This window comes from Oryctolagus cuniculus, chromosome 21 (assembly GCF_964237555.1).
Source record: "Oryctolagus cuniculus chromosome 21, mOryCun1.1, whole genome shotgun sequence".
NCBI lineage: Eukaryota > Metazoa > Chordata > Mammalia > Lagomorpha > Leporidae > Oryctolagus > Oryctolagus cuniculus.
The window spans coordinates 18208804-18233507 of NC_091452.1; the positions used below are offsets into that span (position 1 = coordinate 18208804).

General features: G+C 55.6%; 1 protein-coding gene across 7 annotated transcripts in view; it reads left to right on the plus strand.

Annotated features, from left to right (window-relative positions):
• The window catches only part of ACACB (acetyl-CoA carboxylase beta), a 130506-nt gene that overhangs the window by 32518 nt on the left and 73284 nt on the right, over positions 1-24704 (plus strand). For 5 of the 7 annotated variants that reach the window (XM_051835875.2, XM_051835873.2, XM_051835877.2 and 2 more), the window contains exons 3-9: positions 14583-14715; positions 17408-17546; positions 21192-21301; positions 21814-21895; positions 23025-23123; positions 24301-24410; positions 24499-24609. In XM_051835875.2, coding sequence (XP_051691835.2) covers positions 14583-14715; positions 17408-17546; positions 21192-21301; positions 21814-21895; positions 23025-23123; positions 24301-24410; positions 24499-24609 — 784 coding nt within the window. Of the gene's footprint in view, positions 1-10174; positions 10460-14374; positions 14497-14582; positions 14716-17407; positions 17547-21191; positions 21302-21813; positions 21896-23024; positions 23124-24300; positions 24411-24498; positions 24610-24704 lie in introns of those variants that run through there. The other 2 variants (XM_051835878.2, XM_051835879.2) reach the window with 2 other exon arrangements.

Below are 24704 nucleotides of genomic sequence, written 5' to 3' on the forward strand. Positions count from 1 at the left end.
AAGATACAGAGTGTGGTACACAGTAGGAGCCTATGTTTGTAAAGGATGCAGAGTGTGGTACACAGCAGGTGCATAGAAAGCAGTAGCGGCCGGCGCCGCGGCTCAACAGGCTAATCCTCTGCCTTGCGGCACTGGCACACCGGGTTCTAGTCCCGGTCAGGGCACCGGATTCTGTCCCGGTTGCCCCTCTTCCAGGCCAGCTCTCTGCTATAGCCCGGGAGTGCAGTGGAGGATGGCCCAAGTGCTTGGACCCTGCACCCCATGGGAGACCAGGAGAAGCACCTGGCTCCTGGCTCCTGCCATCGGATCAGCGCGGCGCCTGGCTGCAGCACGCCGGTCGCGGCGGCCATTGGAGGGTGAACCAACAGCAAAGGAAGACCTTTCTCTCTGTCTCTCTCTCTCACTGTCCACTCTGCCTGTCAAAAAAAAAAAAAAAAAAAGAAAGCAGTAGCCTCTCCCCAGTTCCTTGCAGCCTCCCCATCCAGCAACTGCATGGCTCCCCCACCCTCCTCCCTGCAGTTTATAAAAAGTATCCATTTACGCAGGATCACAAGGGCCCTGCCGGCAGAGGATCCCCCGTGTTATGGATGAGCAAAGCGGAGCCTCAGGGGGGTGAAGTTTCTTTCCCAGCTGATGGAGCTGGGCGTGGCAGAGCTGAGGCCTGAGGCCGGGGCTGTCGGGCTGCGTAGCCCACGTTCTTGCCGCGTGCCAGTGTGCTCTCCTGGTGGTCTCCAACATTCTCTCCCCTCCAAGCGCCCTTCTTCCCCGCAGTGTGGCAGGGTCAGCGGGGACCAGGGGAAAGAGCTGAGCATCCGTGGTTGCATGAGGAGTAGATTTCCAAGGGCTGCCGGGCAGATCCGAGGAAGCCGGAGGACTGGGGTCAGGCGCTGGTCATGAGGGCCCTGATGGGAAACAAGACAGTGGTGGCTGCTGCTGCCAGGGGAGCCTGCGTCGCAGCCAGGACATGGGACCTGCACAAAGAGGCAGGTGCGCGGGTTTGATCTTCTCCAAATGTGTCCAGTGCCGGGTGCGAGGAACAGCCCAGGGGCTCTAGTTCAGAACCAGATGGTTGGGTCAGGGAGGGGCTCTCAGACCAGGCAACTTTCAAGCTAGACCAGAGTGGTTCAACAGAGCTTTCTGCCATGATGGAATGTTCTAGAACTGCGCTGTCTAGTCTGGTGGCCACTAGTCTCATGTGAGCAGGGCGGAGGAGGTTGGTGTTCCAGGAAGAAAAGGGGTTACTTTCCTGAAAGGGTCAAGACAGTAGGGGACTTCAACCCCTTCGGCTTGGTTGCCGCCAGTCTGTTTTTTTTTTTTTTGAAAGCTGGTTTCAAAGTTCAGTTTCATTACGTGGCTCTTAGCATGAGTGTTGCCATCTTGATTTTATGGATCTTAGTATGAGTGGCGCTATCTTGATTTTGCGGATCTTAGCATGAGTGGCGCCATCTTGATTTCGTGGATCTTAGCATGAGTGGCGGGTCTGCTGAGGCCTAGAACAGGAGAAGCTCAGTCTAAAACAATGGCCTCCCCCAGATTTAACAGCAGGGTGGGCACAATGGCCAGCCGGTGGCCTGAAACAGCTGGAGGGTTGAGGAAGGAAAGCCTGACCCACGGAGGCAAAACCAGGGGCTGGTGTTGTGGCACAGGAGCTTAAGCCACCGCCTGCAATGTTGGAGTCCTGGCTGCTCCACTTCTGATCTAGCGTCCTGTTAACGTGCGTGGGAAGGTAGCAGAAGATGACTCAAGTACTTGGGTCCCTGTCACCCTGTGGGAGACCCAGATGGAGCCATTTGGGGAGTGAAGCAATGGAAGGAAGATCAATCTTCCTCTCTCTCTCTCTCTCTCTCTGTCGAAGGAAGGAAGAAAGGGAGGGAAGGAGGAAAGTAGTCAAACATATTGATCAGGAGTCACTGTCAGTGGAAACCAGGAAGCTCCTGTTTTGGGGAATGTTATATTTTTCCTGAGAAGCTGCTAAGTAGGCTGTACCCTCGGACAGACCTCCTAACCTTCCGAGGCCCCATTGCTGCAAGGTTTAAGGTCTGGACCAAGTCCTTCCAGGCCTGGTCTCACCCTTACCCTGTTAGGAAGACAGGAAGCCAAGGCCTGGGAGAAGCCTGGATGTTGATTGCAGGGCTTTGTGCGCACAGCGGACAAGTGGCCGTGCCAGCAACTCTGCCGCCAGCAGTTCCTCTGCAGATCCCCAGGGAGCCCCTTGACCTCTGTGCTGTCCTGGAAGGCCACCTCCCACGTCGGCCTCTTCCTGCCGGCCACTAGCTGGGAGCCCGGCCAGGCCTGCGTGGAGTGCGCATGTGTGTGTGTGTGGCTTAGGGGGGAGGGAGCTCTGTGGGACGCAGACCTGAGAGAGGACTTCTTCCTGCGGGCGTCGAAGGACGCCCCCGGCTCCTCCCCGTCCTGTCCCCAGCCTTTGCTCTGTTGCTGGGCCCTGAGAACCAACCGCTCTTTCTCTCACTCGCCCCCTAGGCCTGCCTACACAGACGTGCCTTGGGCTCAGAGGGAGCCCAGGCTTGGTTGGATGCTCTGTGGTCACTGTCTTGAGATTCCTAATGATTTTTGAACAAGGGGCTTCACATTTTTACTTTGTACTGGACCCTGACAACATTGCATTGAATGCTGTCACCTCCTCCCAGGCCCCTGCCTGCCCCCAGTGTCAGTCCCTCTGATTTGTTGTCTTTGTGGTACTTTGATTTCTTCCTTCGCTTCCTTGGGAGGAGCTTGGCTCCCTGAGCTGGACTTTATTTTATTTATTTGAAAGGTAGAGACAGAGACAGAGAGAGACAGGTCTTCCATCTGCTGGTTCACTCCCCAGATGACTGCAACAGTCGGAGCTGGGCTGATCTAAAACTAGGAGCCAGGAGCTTCTTCCAGGTCTCCCACATGCGTTTAGGGGTCTAAAGACTTGGGCCATCTTCTACTGCTTCCCCAGGCCACAAGCAGGGAGCCAGATGGGAAGCAGAGCAGCTGGGACTTGAACCGGTGCACGTATGGGTTGCTGGCGCTGCAGGCCAGGGCTTTAACCCAGTGCACCACAGCATCAGCTCCTGCCCTGGACTTTAAGCTCCATGAAGGCACGGCCATCCTGATGGTGGCCTGTTTCCCCTTGCTGCCTTGCCTAGGGCTGGTTCATGGCAGGCTTTGAAGGGCTATTGGCCAGATGCATGGATGAAGTGAGCCACACAAGTCTGCCAAAGACAGGATTCTGCATTGCAAGAGCGTGCAAAGCCCTGGATGGGTGAGGGCGGGAATGGGTGGGTGCATGGATGGATGGGTGCACGGACAGATGGAGATAGGGCAGGTGTCTTGTTGTTGCTCTGTAGCACACTTCTTGTTTCTACAAAATTCTTGTTGCGAGTATCTTGTAGCTTTGTAGACTAGGTCTGGAGTCTGGTTTTGAATTCTCCTTCTGTCTTTAAAATGGTTCTGCTCGCTCACCCTTCCTCTCCTTTCCCCACCCGCCAAGGGCTGGTAAGCAATTCTATCCAACGACCTGGTGCTGTGTGTTCAGGCTTCTTCTCTGGTCTCCTGCCCCTGGGATTTATCTCAGGGCGGGGGCTGGGACTCGGCCTTTCCTTAGAGTTGGAAACAGCTCCTGAGGGTTGGCAGTCCTGTGCAGCTCTTGGAAATGGAGCAGAGGAGGGGACGAAATACCAGCTCCCACCCTCAGAAACCACAGCGCTTTCAAAAGCCCGCTGCTGGGCGGGTGTCCGTTTTGCTGAGCACGTGGCTGGGAGGCTGGTGCCTGGTGGTGGAGGGAACACTGCCAGGCTCAGAGTCACCTCTGACCGGCTTGCTCCCCTCCTGGGGCTGCCCCGGGGGCTGCCCCGCATGCATTGGATGGATAGGACAGGGGCAGGCTCATTCAGCAGCGGTCTGGGGGTTTAAAGTTATGAAACTAAAGTTCACGAACTGGCAGTGAACTCGCTAAGCAGCAAGACAGACCAGCAATCGATACATAGTTACAGATAGTCTTTAGCCCATTTTGCGAGACTATTCATGACTTCCGTGGCTAAAATGTGACGTGATCATGTAGCACGTAAAGTTTAACCTGCCTAAAACTAAGTAAATAAATAAAATTCCAAATTCCAAACCCAATCAGGCCCTGGGAGTTTCAGAGAAGGGACTGTGGACCGTATGTGATGTGTTTGGGACAGCAAACCCCCAAAGTGCTTGTGCTTTCTAACTGTTCAATGCATGGGTGTGTGTCTCCATGTGTAACTAAACACATTAAAAAAAAGTGTCTCCAAATCACGAATGATCGTTTTCTTCTGTGATAGGATTGTGACTGAAATTCTCTTCTGCATTTTCTATTCATTTTTATAATCTGTTCTAACAGTGCCTAATAAGTATAAAAGCGACTGGAGGAAACACCGAACTCATTGTCTCCTTTCCCAGATAAGAAACTGAAACCTAGAGAGCTTTGAGGTCTCCCAGCAAAGGAATCACAGTGGCCCAGAGCACCATTCGAACCCAGACCCTCAGCAGGTGCAGGTCAGACGTGGGACTGCAGGCTGCCAGTACTGGCCATGCGGCCTGGGCTCCAGGAAGGGCACCCACACACACACTTGTTCTGTGCAGGACTGGGAGGGGCAAGGAGACAGGGAAAATTTACCAGGCCACCTTCAGGCTCAGTGACCTCCGGTCTCGGGAGCAGGGTCCTTTGTGCCTCTACCAATGTATGTGTGCATGGAAGGCTGTACAGCGGGGGGCAGGCGGGGAGTTAAGGGAAGAGAGCAGTGGGAATTGAGGGGCACGGTTGTTAATTTAGAGTGGATCACCACAGCTGGTCTGAGTTCTAGCCAGAGCGAGGACATACTCAGGGTTGAAATAGAGAGATCCCTATAGCGAGAAGCTACGGTTGACCTCACCCATCCACTGGCCTTGGGAGTGTCACAGCAGTGCTCCCGGGTGCGAGGCACTGTGGCTGGCACTGGGGATACAGAGATGGGGAGACCCAGGTCCTGTGCTCAGGGCGGCCGGGGCCGAGGGGCCTGGGAGCACAACAGCCCCGCCCCCCCTCCACCAGAGGTACAGTCAGGGAGCAGCTAAGATCACTCAGGCCAGAGACTGGCTGCTACACGTGGCCACAGTCTTAGCAAGCTTTTCATTAGCACGATGAAATCCTGGAGGGCACTCACTTTATAAAGAGGAAAGGTTGCTCACCTAGCTGGCACTTGTAGAGGTTCAAGTCCAAGATTAGGGGACCCCGTTAGTTTGGCCCCTGGTAGGGACAGTGGGGAGCAATGGTGCAGAACAAGGGTCCCCCCGGAGAGCCAGGCAGCGGAGAGCACACCTGGGCAGAGCTCAGCCTTTTGTAACAACCATGCCACAGGTGCACCCTCCGTGGGCGAAGGACTTAGCTCTGGGCCCCTGAGGGTTCCACCTCCTCCCATCCTGGAGCCTCTAGGGGACATTCAACATGCAAACCCTAACAGCCATTGTGTGACTTGCAGCCGAGCTGTGTGAGTTTGGTGTACCTCCAGAGCTAGGTCTCCGTGCAGCAGGGTCAGGCTTCGTGGAGGTGCTGTGGGCAGGGCGTTGCGAGCCCTGGCCATGGCGCACAGCATCACGGGAAGGGCCTGGGACCCACCGTCAGCTCAGCTCCCCGGAAGCAGGATGATCCCGGCACAGACTGTTGAGATCGAGTGAGAAGTGGCTCAGTGGCCGCCAGATGAGTGGGCTTGTCCCCAAGTCCTTGGCCACGGCCACAGCTCATCCTGAACTCCGGCTGGGCACGCACTGGAAGCTGTAGCAACCTGTGTCCAGGGAGGAGGAGGAGGAGGAGGAGTGCCGAGGCAGGTGAAATATCTCTGAGGAAAGGATAAAGTCCAAAGCCGCACACGAGGCCCGGGTCCTTCTCCCCGGCACCGCTCACTTCCGCGTTGGGATCGCAGAGCTGGCAGCAGGTTGGTGGTGCACACCTCGGAGCCAGGAAGGCCAGGGAGGTGCCGAGGAATCTGGACACGAAGGAGATGGAGAAGCACCAGGACAGTGGACCGACACCGGGCGCCTGGGGTGTCCCCCCTCTCCCGAGTGACACCCTGGGGGGCCTGCAAGGGGAGCTGCCCGGCTGCTTCCGGTTCCTCCTCCCCGATGCACCTCTCTTGTCATCAGCTCCGAGCAGGTCATGGAATCTTCAGTCGTCTGTAAATATTCTCGCGTGTTCCTGAATGGAACGCCAAGGCTCTTTCTGCGACGTTCTAATTTATTTCCTAATTTATTGACTTCAGCAAGGACAGGCTGGCACGAACCCATTGTTCAAATTTCTGTAGAGCCTAAAGATGGTTTTCTGGGAGGCTGGGGGAAAGCGCAGCTTGGTCTCTGAGCTGTTCTCCAGGCGGAGAGGCCCCGAGGTGCGGGAGAACGCAGGGCTCGGACAGCCAGCATTTCCACCTGTTCTCCCGAAGCAGCAGCACCCTGTGTCAGCAGCGTTGTTTACTGCTCTATCTGAGGGGACATCAGAAAGCTTGCAGAAAATGGAATGAGAAGTTCATTTTGGTATAAAAAAATGTTTAAAAATCTCTTCCCTCTTTTGTTTGCCCTATAGGTATTTGTGGATATATTTATCTCTCTCTCAGTGGAGAGGAAAGGAACTAGGCTTTTTATTGTTTCATTTTATTTGAAAGAGAGAGTAACCTTCCATGTATTGGTTGGCTCCTCAAATGCCTGCACCAGCCACAGCTGGGCCAGGCTGAAGCCAGGAGCCCAGAGCTCCATCTGAGCCTCCCTTGTGCGACACAAGTGCTTGACCGTCCCCGGTTGGCTGCCTCCCAGGGTGCACATCAGCAGGAGGCCGGGTTGCAAGCAGAGGAGGCGGGACCTGCACCAGGCACTCTGGCGTGGGATGCAGGCTTCCCGTGCGGGGCCCTGACTGCCATGCCCAATGCCGGCTCTGGCGTAAGCATCATATACAGAAAGGGTCATATGAAAAAAAAAAAAAAACTATGCAGGGATTTAAAAAAATTCTTTTAAAGATTTATGTATTTGAAAGGCAGAGTGACAGAGAGTGACAGAGAGAAAGATCTGTAAACACTGGCTTGCTCCCCGGATGACTGTAACAGCTAGGTCTGGACCAGGACAAAGCCAGGAGCCCGGAACTCCAGCTGGGTCTCCCATGGGTGGCAGTGCTTCGGCCATCATCTGTTGCTCTCCCAGGTGCATTAATAGGAAGCTGGAGTGGAAGTGGAGCAGCTGGGACTCCAAAGGGTGTTCCAGTACCGGACGCCAGCATTGCAGGCAGTGGCTTCACTCGGCCCCGGGATCTCAAAAAATTTTTGCACCCAAATAAACTTATCTTTTATTATTTTTAAAAGATTTATTTATTTTAAAGGCAGAGTGACAGAGAGAGGGGGGAGACAGAAAGATTTTCCCATCCACTGGGTCACTCTCGGAATGGTCATGATGACTGGATTTGGGTCAGGTTGAAGCCAGGAGCCCAGAGCTCCGTCTGGGGCTCCCCCATGGGCGGCAGGGGCCCACTGCCTGCCTGGGCACATGAGCAGGGAGCTGGGTTGGAAGTGGAGCTGCTGGGACTCAGACCAGCGCTCCAATGTGGGGTGCTGGCATTGCAAGTGGCAGCTTAGCATCTTATTTCCCTTGTGATGAAGACAGTTTATACATGGGTGATTGAAGAGAAGAGGAAGTGGGGGGAAGGGGTTTGCCCACAGTCACGCGTCGGAGCAGGGACAAGCCCCCGGCCGCTGGCTGCCCAGGCCTTGTCCCGCGCTCCTCACCTGTGAGTGCGTTTCCTTGTCCAGTTTCTGTGTGCATTGTCAGTGACCTGGGTCTCCCTCTGCAATGCCAGCGAGTTAAGCTCAGCCTCTGCTAATCCGGGAGGAGGGGCGGAAATCAGGAAATCAGGAGCCGCTGGCCCCGGCTCCGCACGCGCTGTTTCACGGAGTGGCCCCGTGACCCGCTGTGCTGGGCGCAGGGTGCACACAGCCCGTTCCCAAACCTACGGGGGGGTGGGGGGGGCTCAACTTGTGTGGACACAATATGCGTTTAGTGTAAGAAGCCACAGTTTGAATTTTGATCTGTTCCTGGGGGTTCAGTCCCATCTTGTGGTGCTGGGTGGCGGCTGCAGCTGCAGCGCTCCGGCCACGAAGCGTTCACGGGCACGCCCTGTGGTCAGCTGTGCAGCTCAGCTGTGGCGGGCAGGGGGCGGCATCCTCCACCTGGGATTCAGTCAGCCCAGCGCGGGCTCACGGGGACGCCCTCCGTGGTGGGCTTGTCTTCTACCTCCTAATGAAGCAGGCAGAGGAACATCCAAGTGAACGCTCTGGTGAGAGGGCAGGGCCCTCGCGGGTCCGTCAGGAGGAGGCAGAGAGGTTAAAGCAGCCGCCCCGTGTTCCAGGAACGGTGGGCTTCACAGCTGGTCAGAATCTAGGCAGCCCGAGGGCAGGCTGGGGCACGGGTGCCTTGATTTCTCCATTTCCTGATTTCCGTCACTTTCCAGATTGGTCATGGTTACTTCAATCGGGCTCATTCTGAGGATCAGGTCTTTCTGCTTTTGGTTTGAAACTTAAAAAAAAAAAAAAAAGAAAAGAAAAGAAAAAGAAAAAGAGAAGTCAGTCGAATGTGGTTTTTTCCTTTCTAGAGCAGTGCATGAAGGCTATATAGAATCTTCTAGAAACTCTGAAGAACGAGGAGTTTGGTTTACCTGTTTCCTCCTTTTTTTCTTAAGCCTGTTGTTGAAATAGTATCTACTATATGGCTGGAACAACAGGGAACCGCTGTCCTCAGGCAGGGCTCCCTGTGCTCTGGGGTGGTCACTGTCCACGTGGTGGCCCTGTGGCTGGCACCCTTGTGAGGTGTCACTCTGCCTGTGCCTTTTTCTTTTTAAGGACTTATTTATTTATTTGAAAGAGCTATAGAGAGGCAGAGGCAGAGAGAGAGAGAGAGGTCGTCCATCCCCTGGTTCACTCCCCAAATTGCTTTTGCAGCCAGAGCTGGGCTGATCCGAAGCCAGGAACCAGGAGCTTTTTCTGGGTCTCCCATGCGGGTGCAGGGGCCCAAGCACTTGGGCCATCTTCTACTGCTTTCTCAGGCCATAGCAGAGAGCTGGATCAGAAGTGGAGCCGTTGGAACTTGAACCCGTATGGGATGCCAGCACTCTGATGCTTTGTCAGAGTGCAGGGCCCCTGCCTTTTTTTTTTTTTTTTTTTTGAGCGGTAGAGAGAGAGACAGACAGTTTGCGTCCACTGGTTTACTCTCCAGATGCCTGCAATGGCCAGGGCTGGGCCAGGCTGAAGCTGGGAACCAGGAACACAATCCAGGCTCCAATGTGGGTGGTGGGGACCCAGGCTCTAAGCCATCAGCACTGCCTCCCAGGGTCTGCATTAGCCGGAAGTGGGAGTCAGGAGCCTGAGCTTGGATCAAACCAGAGTCTTCTGATATCGGGCTCCAGCATTTTACCTGCGAAGCCAAACGCCCCACCCCTGCGCCTTCTGAAAGGAGTTGTTTTGGCCAACATTGGCATTATTTTTTGCGAACGCAGATTTCACTTATTATCACTGCAGTGTTTTCTGGGCGGGGTTTTGCATCCTCCGGGTGTGTGATGATGCTACTTGAAGCTGCCTGCAGTGAGTGTGTTTGGGTTCAGGCCACGGGTTCCTTGTCAGCAGGAGGGGGAACACCAGGACTGCTGTGAGAATGACAGGAGACAGGCCCAGGGCAGCTCACCGCGGTGAGAGTCTCACAGGCCTTGTTTAGTGGCTGGGGGCAGCTGGGTGGTCCCTTAGCTGGTGACGCAGGTGGCTCACAGCTCCTGCCAGCGGCTCCCGGGGTGCAGAGCAGACCCGTGCCTGCTGCAGGTGGAAGGCCCAGTAAAAGCAGGAACCTGCACACAGAGGGTTAAGTTGACGACAGGGTGTCCAGAGCCATGGTGACCTCTAACATTTCAGATTTCCCCTGCGTCCCGCCCCTCCCCCTGTCGTGCGTGTGTCCTAGCCGATCGGTGGCTGCCAGCACCGGGGGGGGGGGGGGGGGGGGGGGGGGCGGAGCACAGCAGCCCAGAGGCGTCTCCCGGCGCCAAGGTCAGCGCGGGTCGCCGAAGGGCCGGCCTGGTGGGGGGCGGGGCCCGAGGCGGAGGCGGGGCCATCCCCGGGAGGCGGAGTTCGCCTGGGGGCGGGGCCTGGGCGGGGCCTGGGCGGGGCCGGCCGGGCGCGTCCTCCCCGGGCCTTCGCGCGAAGGGCGCGTTTTGGGATGGAGCAGTCTAGGCTCGGGGCTGGGCGCCGGCCGCCGGCCGCCTCTGCAGCCCTCCTGAGGCTCTGTAGGAGCGCGCCTCTGCCCCGCGCTCAGGGCCCCGGCACCGAGGTCTGCCTCCAGGAGTTAGGGGGAGCGTGCCCTCCGGCCCTCGCTGCGGGAGCCCCGTGGGGCTGGCCGGCGGGGCGGTCAGCATGAGTCCTGCCAAGTGCAGGATCTGTTTCCCTGATGGCCGAGTGAAGTAAGTAAGCCCGCAGTTTTCGTGATCTTGCGGTTTGACAAACCCGTGCAGCCCCCACCCCGCCCCTAGGAGCTCCGGCTGCACCGGGGCGGGCGCTGGGCCTGGAGGCCGGGGGCGGTGTCCCGCAGCCCGGGCGGACCGCGCCGAGAGCGCAGGGGCGGAGGCGCGTCTCTGCGCCTTGCGGCTGCTTGGCCCCGCCTGCTCGATTTTGTTTTTCTTTTGTCTGCGTTTTATGACACTTGGGAAGAATTTCCAAAGCCACGTTCTGGGTGTTGCTGAACGTTCAATGACAGATAAGCGTGGGGGTGGGGGTGCTCCCCGAGCGCCGCCTGGGATCTTGTTACCAGCTGCTGTGTGGCTTGCAGCCTTTCTGTGGTTGATGATGGTGAATGTAGAAACTTCAGCCCTACAGGACGCATTGTATTTTTCATGCAACGCTATGGTCTGTGCACAAGACCGGTCTTTTTTCCTCCCCCCCCCCCCCCGCATTTCTTTTATTTATTTATTTGAAAGGCAGTTACAGAGAGGCAGAGGCAGAAAGAGAGAGGTCTTCCATCCGCTGGTTCACTCCCCAAGTGGCTGCAATGGCCAGAGCCGCGCCGATCCGATCCGAACCGAAGCCAGGAGCCAGGAGCTTCTTCCTGGTCTCCCACGAGGATGCAGGGGCCCAAGGACTTGGGCCATCTTCCACTGCTTTCCCAGGCCATAGCAGAGAGCTGGATCAGAAGAGGAGCAGCTGGGACTTGAACCGGCGCCCATATGAGATGCCAGCGCTGCAGGCGGTGGCTTTCCATGCTACACCACAGCGCCGGCCCCAATATTTATTTATTTTTCAAGATTGTATTAGTTTATTTGAAAGTCAGGGCTGGGCCAGGCGGAAGCCAGGAGCCAGGAGCTTCATCTGGGTTTCCCAAACACTTGGTTATCTTCCTCTGCTTTTCCCAGGCCATTAACATGGAGCTGTATTGGAAGCAGAGCAGCTGGGACATGAACTAACAGCAGTGTGGGATGCCGATGTTGGCAGATGGCGGCTTTCCCTGCTGTATCACAATGGCCGCTTTTCATGTTTACTTTTTTCTTTAAAGAAAGATTTGTGTGTTTATTTGAAAAGCAGAGGTGCGTTTATCAGGCCCATAACTTTTGTTTGCACACCTCACCTCCTGTACCGAAGTTCTGCCGTATCTAGGGGCAGGAAGGGCCACAAAAGTGCTTGGGAAACATGACCTCTGCCGTCCAGGAGGCCACGAGCTGGTAGTGGGGGCAGACCCCTTCCCAGAACAGAAGCCCCTCCACCCCCACCCCCTCCCCCTCCACCTGCCCACGGTTTCAGTTACCTGCAGTGAAGTGCAGTCCCTCGGCAGCTTCCAGAAATAAACAGTCCATCAGCTTTCGACAGCGTGGGGTTCTGAGTCTCATGATGAGCTCTCGGCCAGCCTGTGCTGTCCCACCTCCATCACGAGCTGTGTGTGGCATTGTCCACACCGCGCACGCCACCTAGCCATCAGGCACTCAGCAGCCGTCTCGGTTCTCAGCTCGTCGGTCGTAGCAGCTGGGGGCTTGGGTTTAGGTCATTCTTGTTTGCCTTAACAAAGGCCCCAAGCCTGAGAGTAATAAACCTGGCAACTTTGTTGTAGTATCTTGCCACCGTTGTGTCTTATTATGAGTTACGGTTGTTAAGCTTCTACTGTGCCTGATTGATAAATCAAACCTTGTCATAGGTGTATATGTATAGGGAAAAACGTAGTATGCTCGTATATATGGCTGGTGCCATCCTCGGGCATCTACTGGCGAATCTGAAATTATCCCTGAGGATGGGGGTGCTACTGTAAACCTCTCTGTAGTCCTTACCTTGGCTGCACATCAGAACTTCTTGGGGTCCAGTGCCTGGACCTCACTCCCCTGCTCTGGAGGTGCCGATTAATTAGTCCACTGTGGGGCTGGGCGTAAGATTTTATTATTTATTTGAAAGACAGAATTACAGAGAGACAGAGGGAGAGATCTTCTTTCCACTGGTTCACTCCCCAAAGGGCTGCAATGGCTGGGGCTAGGCCAGGCCAAAGGCAGAAGCCAGGAGCTTCTTCCCGATGGGTGCAGGGGCCCAAAGACTTGGGCCATCTTCTACAAAGCAGTAGGCCTTAGCAGAGAGCTGGATTGGAAGTGGAGCAGCCGGGACTCAAACCAGTGTCCATACGGGACCCCGGCACTACAGGCAGCAGCTTTACCGGCTATGCCACAGCGCTGGCTCCACCTTCAGGATCTTTTAAGCCCCCAGTGTCGGGGTTGAAAACCATTGCCTGTCTCTGGGCTGGCAAACCGTTCTTGTAAAGGAAGAGATAGTAAATATTTTCAGTTTCCTTGCCATGTGGTCCCGGTTGCAGCTGCTCCCGGTGCTATTTCCTGTACTGGCAGCCCTGGTTGTGTTGCTAACTGAGCCTGGCTGTGTTCCAATCAAATTTCATGTAACTTTCATGTATCCCAAAATAGAATTCTGTCGCTTTGTTGTTGGACCATTTCAAAATGTTAAGAAATCCTTCTTAGCTGTGGGAGGTGCAAGAACAAGGGGCAGACGGGGCCTTCATTGGTCACCTCTGGTCTTAGGGTGGCCGTCCCAGGAGGCGGGGGCCTGAGAAATTCCCATGGGCCCATTTATCTGGGAGTCTAGTTTTGTGTTGTTTTGATGATAACTTTTTTTTTTGAAAGATTTTGTTTATTTATTTGAGAGGTAGAGTTACAGAGAGAGAGAGAGAGAGAGAGAGAGAGAGAGAGGGAGGTCTTCCAACTGCTGGGTCACTCCCTAAATGACTGCAACAGCTGGAGCTAAGCCAATCTGAAGCCAGGAGCCAGGAGCCTTCTCTGGTCTCTTACATGGGTGCAGGGGCCCAAGGACTTGGGCCATCTCCTACTGCTTTCCTAGGCCACAGCAGAGAGCTGGATTGGAAGAGGAGCAGCTGGGACTAGAACCAGTGCCCATGTGGGATGCTGGTGCCGTAGATGGAGGCTCAGCCCACTATGCCACAGCGCCCTCGCAAGATAAGTTCTGTCTTAGCATTTATCGAGTGCCATAATGCCCTTCCTGGCTTCATTGCCTTTTTTTTTTTTTTTCGGATTTATTCATTTGTTTATCTGAGAGTGACCAAGAGAGGGAGAGAGACAGAACTCTTCCATTTGCTGATTCACTCCCCAAATAGCCACAGTAGCTAGGGCTGAGTCAGGCTGAAGCCAGGAGCCCAGAACTCCATCCAAGTCTCCCCCTTGGGGGGCAGGGGCCCAAACACTTGGCTGTCTTCTGCTGCCTTCCCAAGTGCATTAGCAGGGAACAGCTGGGACTTGGATGCTGGTGCTGTAATTGGCTGCTTAACCCGCTGTACCACAGTGCCCGCCCCTTGTAAGAATAGAAACCGTCAGCCCTTCGTGGCTCTCACAGTCAGGGCAGCTGTTTGCCCTCCTTGTTCTACAGGGGAAAAGAGAGGGCAAGGGCATTAGGGCTGGTTAGTGCCAGGGTAGCTCCCCTGCAGGGAGCTCCAGGCTTGACGGCTGCAGGCTGTTTCCCATCGCATGCACAGGGCACGGAAGTAACCTCCCCGTAAGCGCACAGGTCGTAAATGGCAGGTTCCAGGTTCCAGGTTCCAGGTTCCAGGCCTGGGGCGCTGGCTCCATCGGTGAGGGCTTCTCAGCCGTGGTGGTGCTGTTGACCCTTGGGGCCAGAGCATTTCTTGTGTTGGGGGCTGTCCTGTGAGTTGTAGGATTTTTTAAAAAAATATTTATTTATTTATTTGAAAGGCAGAGTTACAGACAGAGAGAGGGAGAGACAGAGAGAGAGAGAGAGAGAGAGAGAGAGGGAGGTTTTCCATCGCTGGTTCACTCCCTAAATGGATGTAATGGCTGGAGCTGGGCTGATCCAAAGCCAGGAGCCTGGAGCCTCCTCTGGGTTTCCTATGTGGTCCCGGGTTCGTGTGCAGAGTTCGTCCACTGGCCTTTGAGCCGCTGCCTGCCCGGAGCCTCCTGTCGGTATCTGGAGCGTCCCTGCTGGTGCTGCTGTAGGTGTGACCTCCGAGTCCCCCCCCCCCCCCAGTCTCCATCCAGCTCCCGGCCTCACACAGGTCTCTGTCTCTCTGCTCTGCAGACCCAGCATGTCGGGGCTCCACCTGGTGAAGAGGGGCCGGGAACACAAGAAGCTGGACCTGCACAGGGACTTCACCGTGGCTTCCCCCGCCGAGTTTGTCACACGCTTTGGGGGCGATCGGGTCATCGAGAAGGTACTGATGAGTCATGCGCTCTGGGTGGAGGTGGGAGAACTGGCGTCAGGCCAGCGAGGGGTCCAGTGCCCAGGCGACAGGTGCATGACACCCATTCGCAGGCAGGGCGTGGTCAGGAGGCTCCTGGGAAGGCCGCTGGGTGCTGCCCCAGAGGGGCTACTCTCTAGGTATTGGGCGGGAGGCGGAGGACCCAGCCCCGCCCTCCAGGGGTTTACAGCTTCTCAGAGGAGAGCAGACCCCTGACTTAAAATGGAGCGAACTGGCAGCAGCTCCGACTTGACTTGTGTTGTCTCCTCTTCCTTCTGATGCAGGCCCTGGGCCCCTGCTGTGTGACAGTTCCCCTTGTATTCTTGCAGCACCTCGGGTGCATCGGTTTGGCATTGGCTGTCTAGGGGCGTGTAGCTGGTCGGTGGTGGAGGCCGGGTCTGAACCCTGCAGTGTGGCTGTGAGGCCCTGTTCTCTCCCGTTTCGTCCGAGTGTGGTGGGAATAACAGCAGGAGCAGGAGCAGTGGCAGAGGCAGCGACAGCTGCCCTGTTGGGGGGCAGGCATCCTCTTGGCCCTGCCTGTGTCCTCAGGCCACCCCCACGGTGGGCGTGGTGTTGCAGACAAGGAAACTGAGGTCAGAGCGGGGAGGGTGCTGGGACCTGAACACTGAGTGCTGGGAGCCCAGCCCCCAGCCCCCCACACCCTCAACCCAGTGGGCCTGAGTGCAGTCCCGAGTGGTCTTCAGTGTCGCCCAGGTCCCATCCTGAAGCTGGGCTTCTGGCACCCTGGCCAGGGCCTTGCTTGCAGCTGGCCCGCAGCACCCTCCTCCCCAGGGGCTCCCCGACACGTGCTGTGCCAGAACCAACGGGGCTGGGGGAAGCCAGGCCGTCTGAGTCCTCCCTGCTGACCAAGTCCTGGTTTGGTAATGACACTGAGAAAGGGGCAGCCTATCTTTGTCCTCCTCCCCCACAACTTTTTTTGTTGTTGTTGTTAAGATTTATTTACTTATTTGGAAAGCAGAGACAGAGAGAGAGAGAGAGAGATTTTCCCATCTGCTGGTTCTCTCCGCAAATGGCTGCAATGGCCGGGGCTGAGCCATGCTGAAGCCAGGAACCAGAAGCTGCTTCTGAGTCTCCCACGTGGGTGGCAGAGGCCCAAACACTTGGGTCATCTTCTGCTGCTTTCCCAGGCCACTGGAAGTGGAGCAGCCAGAACTCAAACTGGCGCCCGTATGGGAAGCCGGCGTCACAGGCGGCGGCTTCACCCGCTACGCCACAGCGCCGGCCCCCATCTTCCGTTCTTGAGAGGCGTTTCTGACAGGGTAGAAAGGACGTTGAACCAGAGCCAGGAACCCTGGGGTCACATCCCAGCGTGTGGCCACTCAAGAGGTGTGAGCTCTGGGTTCAGTTTTGCCATCTGTAAAGTGGACGTGATCACAGCCCGGTTGCTAATGAGACTTGCCCTTCTGGGCTCCACGAAGGTTAAACAGCAGTGGAGGAGGCCTGAAAGTGAAGGACTTGCTGTGTAAGTGGGAGCTTAGAGGCCAGATGCCTTTTTTTCTCCACCCCTCCCTCCCCACCCAGTTAAGTTGGTTTTATTCCCTAGAGACCAGGCTAGGCGTGCGGCCAGTCTGACCTCTGTGTGGACATGAAACTCAGACAGGGCGGGGTCTGCCTGAGGCCACAGCGGGGGTGCCACACAGCTAGGAATTGAAGCAGGGCCGTTTCTGTCGCCCTCTGCAGCTGGGGACGGCTGGGGACAGCTAGGGCCAGCTGGAGTTACTGCTGCCTCTCCTGCCTGGGTCGGGGGTCTTTAATCCCCAGGAGGCAGAGGCAGCCGGGGTGGGGGGTGGTCAGGCGCAGGTCCAGTCCCCATGCTGCCACCCACTACCTGTAGGAGCTTGGGCAGAGCCCTGATTGGAGTTTTAATGTTGTTAATATCCGAGTGCAGGGGATTACAAAGCCTCCGTGGATGGTCATGGTGGGGATGAGATAAAATAACGCAGGCAGGATACACTGGGCCCTCGCTGGGGACACACTGAGCACTCAGGAAATGTTAAGGCTGATCATGATGGTGCCAACAAAGGAGTGAAAAATCCTCCCCCTGTCCATCCATCCATCCATCCATCCATCCTTCTGTCCATCCACCATCTGTCCATCTGTCCATCCACTCACCTGTCTATCCATCCGTCTGTCCACCACCTGTCCATCATCTGTCCATCTGTCCATTCACTCACCTGTCCACCCACTTCCTTCCCTCTTCCTTTGTTCCTTTCTCTCTCCTTCCCTCCCCCATCCGTCTGTCTGTCCATCACTTCCTTCCTTCCTCTGTCCCCCATCCACCTATCTGCCCATCCATCCATCTGTCCACCACCTGTCCATCATCTGCCCATCTGTCCATTCACTCACCCGTCCACCCACTTCCTTCCTTCTTCCTTTGTCCCTGTCTCTCTCCTTCCCTCCCCCCATCCACCCGTCTGTTCATCCATGTGTCCCTCTGTCCGTCCACTCACCCTGTCTCCCCCCCTCCCTCCCTCCGTGCCTGTGGCTGGTGGCTCCCTCCCCTGATGCGTGTTCTGCGCTGGCTGGGTGCCGCAGGAACATGGAGCAGTGCAGTGTTCCAGCTGCTGTGGGAAGCTCTCTGCTCTGAGACTGCCCCGCTGCGGGTGGATGTGCAGCCGCGACTCCGTCCCTGTGCCCCCCGCAGGTGCTCATCGCCAACAACGGCATCGCCGCCGTGAAGTGCATGCGCTCCATCCGCAGGTGGGCCTACGAAATGTTCCGCAACGAGAGGGCCATCCGGTTTGTAGTCATGGTGACCCCGGAGGACCTCAAGGCCAACGCAGGTACCTGGGCCTTGGCCCCTCACCCCGGCTGCACCCTACTCTTGCCTGCCCTCCCTCTGCACCCACTGGGCGAGCCCATGCAGAGTCCCAGGGCGCATCTTGTGTTCTTTCAGGCTGGTTTTATTTGCCCTTCTTCCGGAACTCAAGTGTCTTCTGATGACAAGAAGGAGCACATGGTTAACAGGCAGAGTAGAAATCTGGTATTCTGGGGCTGGTGCTGTAGCGTAGTGGGTTAAGCACCTGCCTGTGGCACCGGCATCCCATATGGATACCAGTTTGAGTCTCGGCTGCTCCACTTCCAATCCATCTCTCTTCTATGGCCTGGGAAAGCAGTGGAAGATGGCCCACATTCTTGGGCCCCTGCACCCACGTGGGAGACCTGGAAGAGGCTCCTGGCTTCAGATCAGCACAGCCATTCTGAGGAATGAACCAGCAGATGGAACCCCCCCCCCCCGCCTCTCTAACTTTGCCTTCAAATGAATAAATAAATAAATAAATCTTAAAAAAAAAAAAAGAAGCTCCTGGTTGCTGGCTTTGGATCAGCTCAGCTCTGGCCATTGCGGCCATTTAGGAAGTGAACAAGCAGATGAGAGATCTCTCTCTCTCTCCCTCTCCCTCTCCCTCACTCTCTCTTTTTCCCTCTCTCTATAACTATGAATCGCAAGTAAATAAATAAATTCTAAAAAAAATTTTAAAAAGAGAAATTCAGTATTCTTTATTAAAGACTTACTTATTTGAAAGGCAGAGTTAGAGGGAGAAACAGAGAGAGAGAGAGAGAAACAGATCTTCCATTTGCTGGTTCGTTCCACAAATGGCCACTATGGGAGCCTGGAACTCCACTGGGTCTCCCATGTGAGTGCAGGGTCCCAAGCACTTGGGCCATCCTCTGCTGCTCTCCCAGGCACATTAGCAGGGAGCTGGATCAGAAGTGGAACAGCTGGGCCTCAAACTGGCACTAGGTGGGGTGGCTGGTGCTGTGGCCTGTCAGGTTAAGCCTGCAATACCAGTATCCCGTGTGGGTGCTGGTTTGAGACCTGGCTACTTGAGGACACTTCCAATCCAGCACCATGCTAATGGCCTCGGAAAGCAGCGGAGGATGGCCCAAGTACTTGGGCCCCTGCACCCATGTGGGAGACCTGGTTGGAGCTCCTGGCTTCAGCCTGGCCCAGCCCTGGCTCTTGCGGCCATTTGAGAAGTGAACCAGCAGATGGAAGACCTCAGGGGATTCTGAGTGCAGAAGTACCAAGCTTTGATTTTGGATTGAGTCTGACTTCACAGTCCAGAATTGCTCGGCAGTGGTCTTTTTATGCCATTCTTTGGCCACATTGATGAGTGTTATTTTTTTCCCCTCAGATTTATTTGTTTTGAAAGGCCGAGTTTAAGAGAGAGAGAGAGAGAGAGAATCTCTTCCATCCATTGTTTCACTCCCCAGATGGCCACAACAGCCTGGGCTGGGCCAAGCCAGGAGCTTCATTCAAATCTCCCATGTGTGTGGCAGGGACCCAAGGACTTGGGCCATCTTCTGCTGCTTTCCCAGGCTCGTTAGCAGGAAACTGGGTCAGAAGTGGAGCAGCCAGAACTCGAACGATCACTCATATGGGATGCCGGTGCTTAACCCACTGGGCCACAACTCCAGCCCTGTTGAGTGGGTTTTAAGGACATTTTCCTGGAAATAGAATTTCTGGCTTAAATAACATGAGTGTTTTATTTTATTTATCTATTTTTATAAAATTTTTTTTTTTGCTAGGCAGAGTTAGACAGTGAGAGAGAAAGACAGAAAGGTCTTCCTTCTGTTGGTTCATTCCCAAATGGCCGCTATGGCTGGCATGCTGCACCGATCTGAAGCCAGGAGCCAGGTGCTTCCTCCTGGTCTTCCATGCAGGTGCAGGGCCCAAGCACTTGGACCGTTCTCCACTGCACTCCCGGGCCACAGCAGAGAGCTGGCCTGGAAGAGGGGCAACCAGGACAGAACTGGCGCCCCAACCAGGACTAGAACCCGGAGTACCGGTGCCGCAGGCAGAGGATTAGGCTAGTGAGCCGCGGCGTCAGCCTATAATTTTTATTGATTTGAAAGGCAGAGAGATGGAGGGAGAGAGAGAAAGACAGAGATTGTTTTTCCACTGATTCACTCCCCAGATGTGCACAGCAGTAAAGGCTGGGCTGGGCTGAAGCCAGGAGCCCAGAATTTAACCAAGGTCTGTCTCTACCAGTCCTTGAGCCATCACCTGCTGCATCAGCAGGAAGCTAGAACTGGAAGTGGAGCCAGGACTTGCGCCTACTCACACTCGTTCCAGGCGGCAACGTAACCCCTGCAGCAAACACCCATCTCCCAGGAGTATTTTTAAGTCCAAACATTGTGTTGTATTCGGCGTGAAAAACAAAGGAAATGCTGTCATAAGCTACAGCGTGGATGAACTTGGAGGACGCTGTGCTGAGTGAAATATCCAGTCACAGAAGGGCACATCCTGTGTGACTGCACTGGCGTGGCTTGAGCTGTGAGATTCCGAGACAGGAAGTGGAATGGTGGTTGCCGAGGCCTTCAGAGAGGCGAACAGGGGAGTTAATGAAAATGGAATTTCAAGTTCCCGGCGCCTGTTCCACCAGGAAGTCAACATACTTAACACCACTGAACCGCATACTCAAAAATGGTTAAGATGTTGCACGTAACCACTGTTAAAGAAAACACGTTGCATTGTTTAATGATAAGCAGTATTAAGATAAATTTTAGGGACCTGCGTGTGGCACAGTGGGTTGAGCCGCCACCTGCAATGCTGGCATCCCAAGTGGGCGCCGATTTGAGCCCTGGCTGCTCCACTTCTGATCCAGCTCTCTGCTAATGCGCCTGGGAAAGCAGCAGAAGATGGCCCAAGTGCTTGGGACCCTGCCACCCATGGGGGAGACCTGGGTGAAGCTCCTGGCTTTGGCCTGGCCCGATCTGGACAGCTACAGCCATCTGGGGGAGTGAACCAGTGTTTTGAAGATCTCTCCCTCTCTCTCCCTGTCACTCACCTTTCAAATAAATAAAATGAATCTTTAAAAAAAAAGAAGATAGATTTTAAGTAAAACTTTAAAAATGGTTTACTTATTTGTGAAAGGCAGAGTAATATAGAGAGGAGAGAGAGAGGGAGAGGGATCTTCTGTGTGCTGATTCACTCTCCAAATGGCTGCAACAGCTGAGACTGGACCAGATGGAAGCCAGGAGCCAGAGGGTCCATCTGGGGCTCCCATGGGAGTGGCAGGGGCCCAGGTACTTGAGACATCGTCTTCCCAGGTGCATTAGCAGGAAGCTGGATGGTAAGCAGAGCAACCGGGGCTTGAACCAGGGCTCCAACCTGGCATGCGGGTTTGCCCAGGGGTGGCTCAACCCACTGAGCCACAGTGCTGGTCCCCAAGGGATTTTCAAAACTGCACATCTGATCCCGGCGTCCTGGCCGCCGGCTTGCTTCCTTTGTTCCCTCGGGCCCACCTGTTCTCACGTGGTCAAGCTCACATTCAGTGGTCCTCGGGTGATCGATCACACGCGGTCTTGCTTTGCTGCTGTGGCATCCTCTGGGTGCTGGGGCTGCACGCGGGCTGCCTCCCGTGCCCTTGAGCTGGTGTCCGGCCCTCAGTGGTTCTCTCCCCTTCCCTCCCGTCGAATCCCAGAGTACATCAAGATGGCGGATCAGTACGTGCCCGTCCCTGGGGGGCCCAATAACAACAACTACGCCAACGTGGAGCTCATCGTGGACATTGCCAAGAGGATACCTGTGCAGGTGAGACGGCTGGGGCACCTGGGGTACCCACGGTGATGCCCCAGCGTGGAACCACTCCAGGGGGGCGGAGGGACCGGGACTCGCGAGGCTCCAAATCCCAGGCTGATATAAGGGGGCCAAGAGCTGCTGGCTTGATGGGAGGAGAATTCTTTTTTAGAAAAATTTATCGTTTGTCTTGTTCATTTGGACAAGACAGACAGAGATCTCCCATTTGCTGGTTCACTCCCCAAATGCCGGCAGCAGCCAGGGCTGGGCCAGGCTGAAGCCAGGAGCCTGGAACTCCATCTGGGTCTCCCACGTGGGTGGCAGTGCCCCACGTGTTGAGCCACCACCTGCTGCCTCCCAGGGTGTGCTTTAGCAGGGGGCTGGCTTTGGGAGCAGAGCTGAGACTTGAACTCAGGCACTTGGGATGCTAGCTTGCTAGGGGGCAGGAGAACCACCATGCCAGACGCCCGCCCTGGGAGGCGGACCCTTGAGACGCGACGTTGGTTTGCCCTTCTCTGTGTTTGCAGGCCGTGTGGGCTGGCTGGGGCCACGCTTCCGAAAACCCGAAGCTGCCGGAGCTGCTGTGCAAGCACGGGATTGCTTTCCTAGGTAGCGTGTGCACCAGAGCCGCGGGAATTGGGGCGCCGCCGGACACTCAGCTGGGTCCCCTTCTCCTTTTAGTCCTGCCCGGCGGAGTGGGCTCAGTTGCATTCCCTACCTCTGCCTTTCGTTGTGAGGAGCAGGCGTGTCCAGGGCTGTTGCCATGGTTACCGCAGCAGCTGGACGCTGAGCGTCGGCTGGTGTTTCTGGGGCTACCAAGGTGTTGGTCATGTTGGGACCTCAGGGGTCGCGGGTGGCTGCACCTTTCTTGGGCTGTCCTCAGGTCTTTAGAATGTCCCCAGCTCCCCGGGGACCAGAGCCCCTTGTCTCCACCACTCATGTGGCACAGGCTGATTGTCTGAAGGCGCCTGTTGGTTCCAGCATTTGCATTTGTGTCTGGCAGCTTTGTTCTGGGCGCTGGCTCTAGAGCCGTCCTGGGGCCCAGCAGCCTCACGTGCTCAGGGCCCTTCTGTGAGGGGACGTGGAGTTTGCGTGTCACCTAAACACGTCCTCCTGGGGGAGCTGGATCTTCTCTAGATGGCTCACACCCCCTCACGCGGCATCAGTGCTGTGTGCATACTTGTCACGTTGTATTGTTGAGGGCATTGGGACAGGAAAAGAAATCTGAGCACGTAACTTTTTAGATTTATTTACTTACTTGAAACAGTGACAGAGAGAGAGAGGAAGAGAGAGACACTGCAGGCGCTGGTTCACTCCCCAGCTGTCTGCAATGGCTGGGGCTTCGTTTCCCATGTGGGTACAGGGGCCCAACAGCTTGGGCCATCTTCCATTGCTTTCCCAGGCGCATCAGCAAGGGGCTGGATCAGAAGTGGAGCAGCCGAGACTTGAACCAGTGTTCGTATGGGATGCCAGTGTGTCACAGGCCCTGACCTGTGGGCTAGGGTTTTGCTTCCCTTCCAAAGTGAACTTTTTGCATTTGCCTCAGTAGTTCAGGTTGTGACTTGGACCACATGTGCTGGAGGTGGACGGGTGCAATAGCAGGCGTGAGCTCGGTTCCTTGGGTGCTGGGCTGTGAGTGCTGTTCTGTCTTGTGCCCTCCCCGGCACACGGGAGTGGCCCCCCGCGTTGTGGGGCTGACTTGATTTATCTGCTCTCCTTCTTGTCCTGGATCCCTCAGGTCCTCCCAGTGAGGCCATGTGGGCCTTGGGAGACAAAATCGCCTCCACCATTGTGGCCCAGACACTGCAGATTCCAACCCTGCCCTGGAGTGGAAGCGGTAAGGGGCCCAGAGCTTCACCCTGGGGGAGCTCCTTGGCCCAGCCTTGCTCGCACGGGAGCAGCTGGGGTGGTGGGAGACTGTGCTTTTCAAAACTGCGCAATATGACAATGCTAAATCTCCAAGTGAGTGGTATGGTTTCATCATGGGCAACTTAGAAATATGAGTAGTGTGAGGAGGAAATAGGAGTCATCCATAGTCCTATGAGCAGGGTAAACCATGCATTGCATTCCAAGTGTCTGCTCAGCCTGTTTTCCTAGGCGTATCCTTTAAAAGAACCAGCTCTTACATTTCCTAGTTTGTGACCTTTATTTTAATTAGTAAATATCTTTATTGATATCAATAAATACACTTTTTTTTTAAAGATTTATGTAGTTATTTGAAAGTCAGAGTTATACAGAGAGAGGAGAGGCAGAGAGAGAGAGAGAGGTCTTCCATCCAAGGACTTGGGCCATCTTCCACTGCTTTCCCAGGCCATAGCAGAGAGCTGGATCAGAAGAGAAGCAGCTGGGACTTGAACTGGCACCCATATGGGATGCCGGCGCTTCAGGCCAGGGCGTTAACCCGCTGTGCCACAGCGCTGGCCCCTCAATATATATACTTTATACATTTATAATGCATAGGACTATGTCATGGGGACTGAATGTAATTTACTTAATAATCCCCTTAAGTTATATAGGTTGTTTCTTAACTTGTTTTCTAGTGTTAAAATTATTCAAAGGAATACAGGTTTGATAATTTTTCTTGTTTTAAAGATTCATTTGTTTATGTGAATGACAGAGTGATAGAGAGAGGGAGAGAAAGAAAGGTTCCACCCACTGGTTCCACTCCTCAAATGTTTGTAACCTCCCAGGCTGGGCCATGCTGAAGCCAGGAACCCGAAACTCCATCCAGGTCTCCCATGTGGGTGCAGGGGGCCAAGCACTTGGGCCATCTCCCACTGCTTTCCCAGGAGCATTAGCAGGGAGCTGGGTTGGAAGTGGAGCAGCTGGGACTTGAGCCAGCGCCCATATGGGATACGGGCGCCGCAGGTGGCAGCTTTACCCGCTGTGCGCCACAGTGCCGGCCCCTCAGTTTGAGTTTCCTAAGCGTGGTTTCCCGTTCAAGGTCAGGGCCAGTCCTTAAGGCCACTGGGAGCTGGCTGTGGGAGGCGTCACGTCCCTCTGTGCCTCTGCAGGTCTGACCGTGGCGTGGGCGCAGGACGATCTGCAGCAGGGGAAGATCATCCATGTCCCCGAGGACATCTACAACCAGGGCTGCGTGAGAGACGTGGATGAGGGCCTGGAGGTGAGCGCGGGGCCCAGCGCCTTCTGCCCCCGGGGGTGGCGGTGGCCCTGCCCTCCCTGACCTCTGAAGAGCTCTGTCTGTGCGGCAGGCGGCAGAGAAGATCGGTTTCCCGTTGATGATCAAAGCTTCCGAGGGCGGCGGCGGGAAGGGCATCCGGCGGGCCGAGAGCGCGGAGGACTTCCCCATCCTCTTCAGACAGGTGGGCCATGGCTCCGCGTGTCCTTGGGAAGGGCTTCATCCCGTTGTCAGCCTCCTGGTCGCGCCTGTCGGTGCTGTCCTGTCACAGTCCACGGG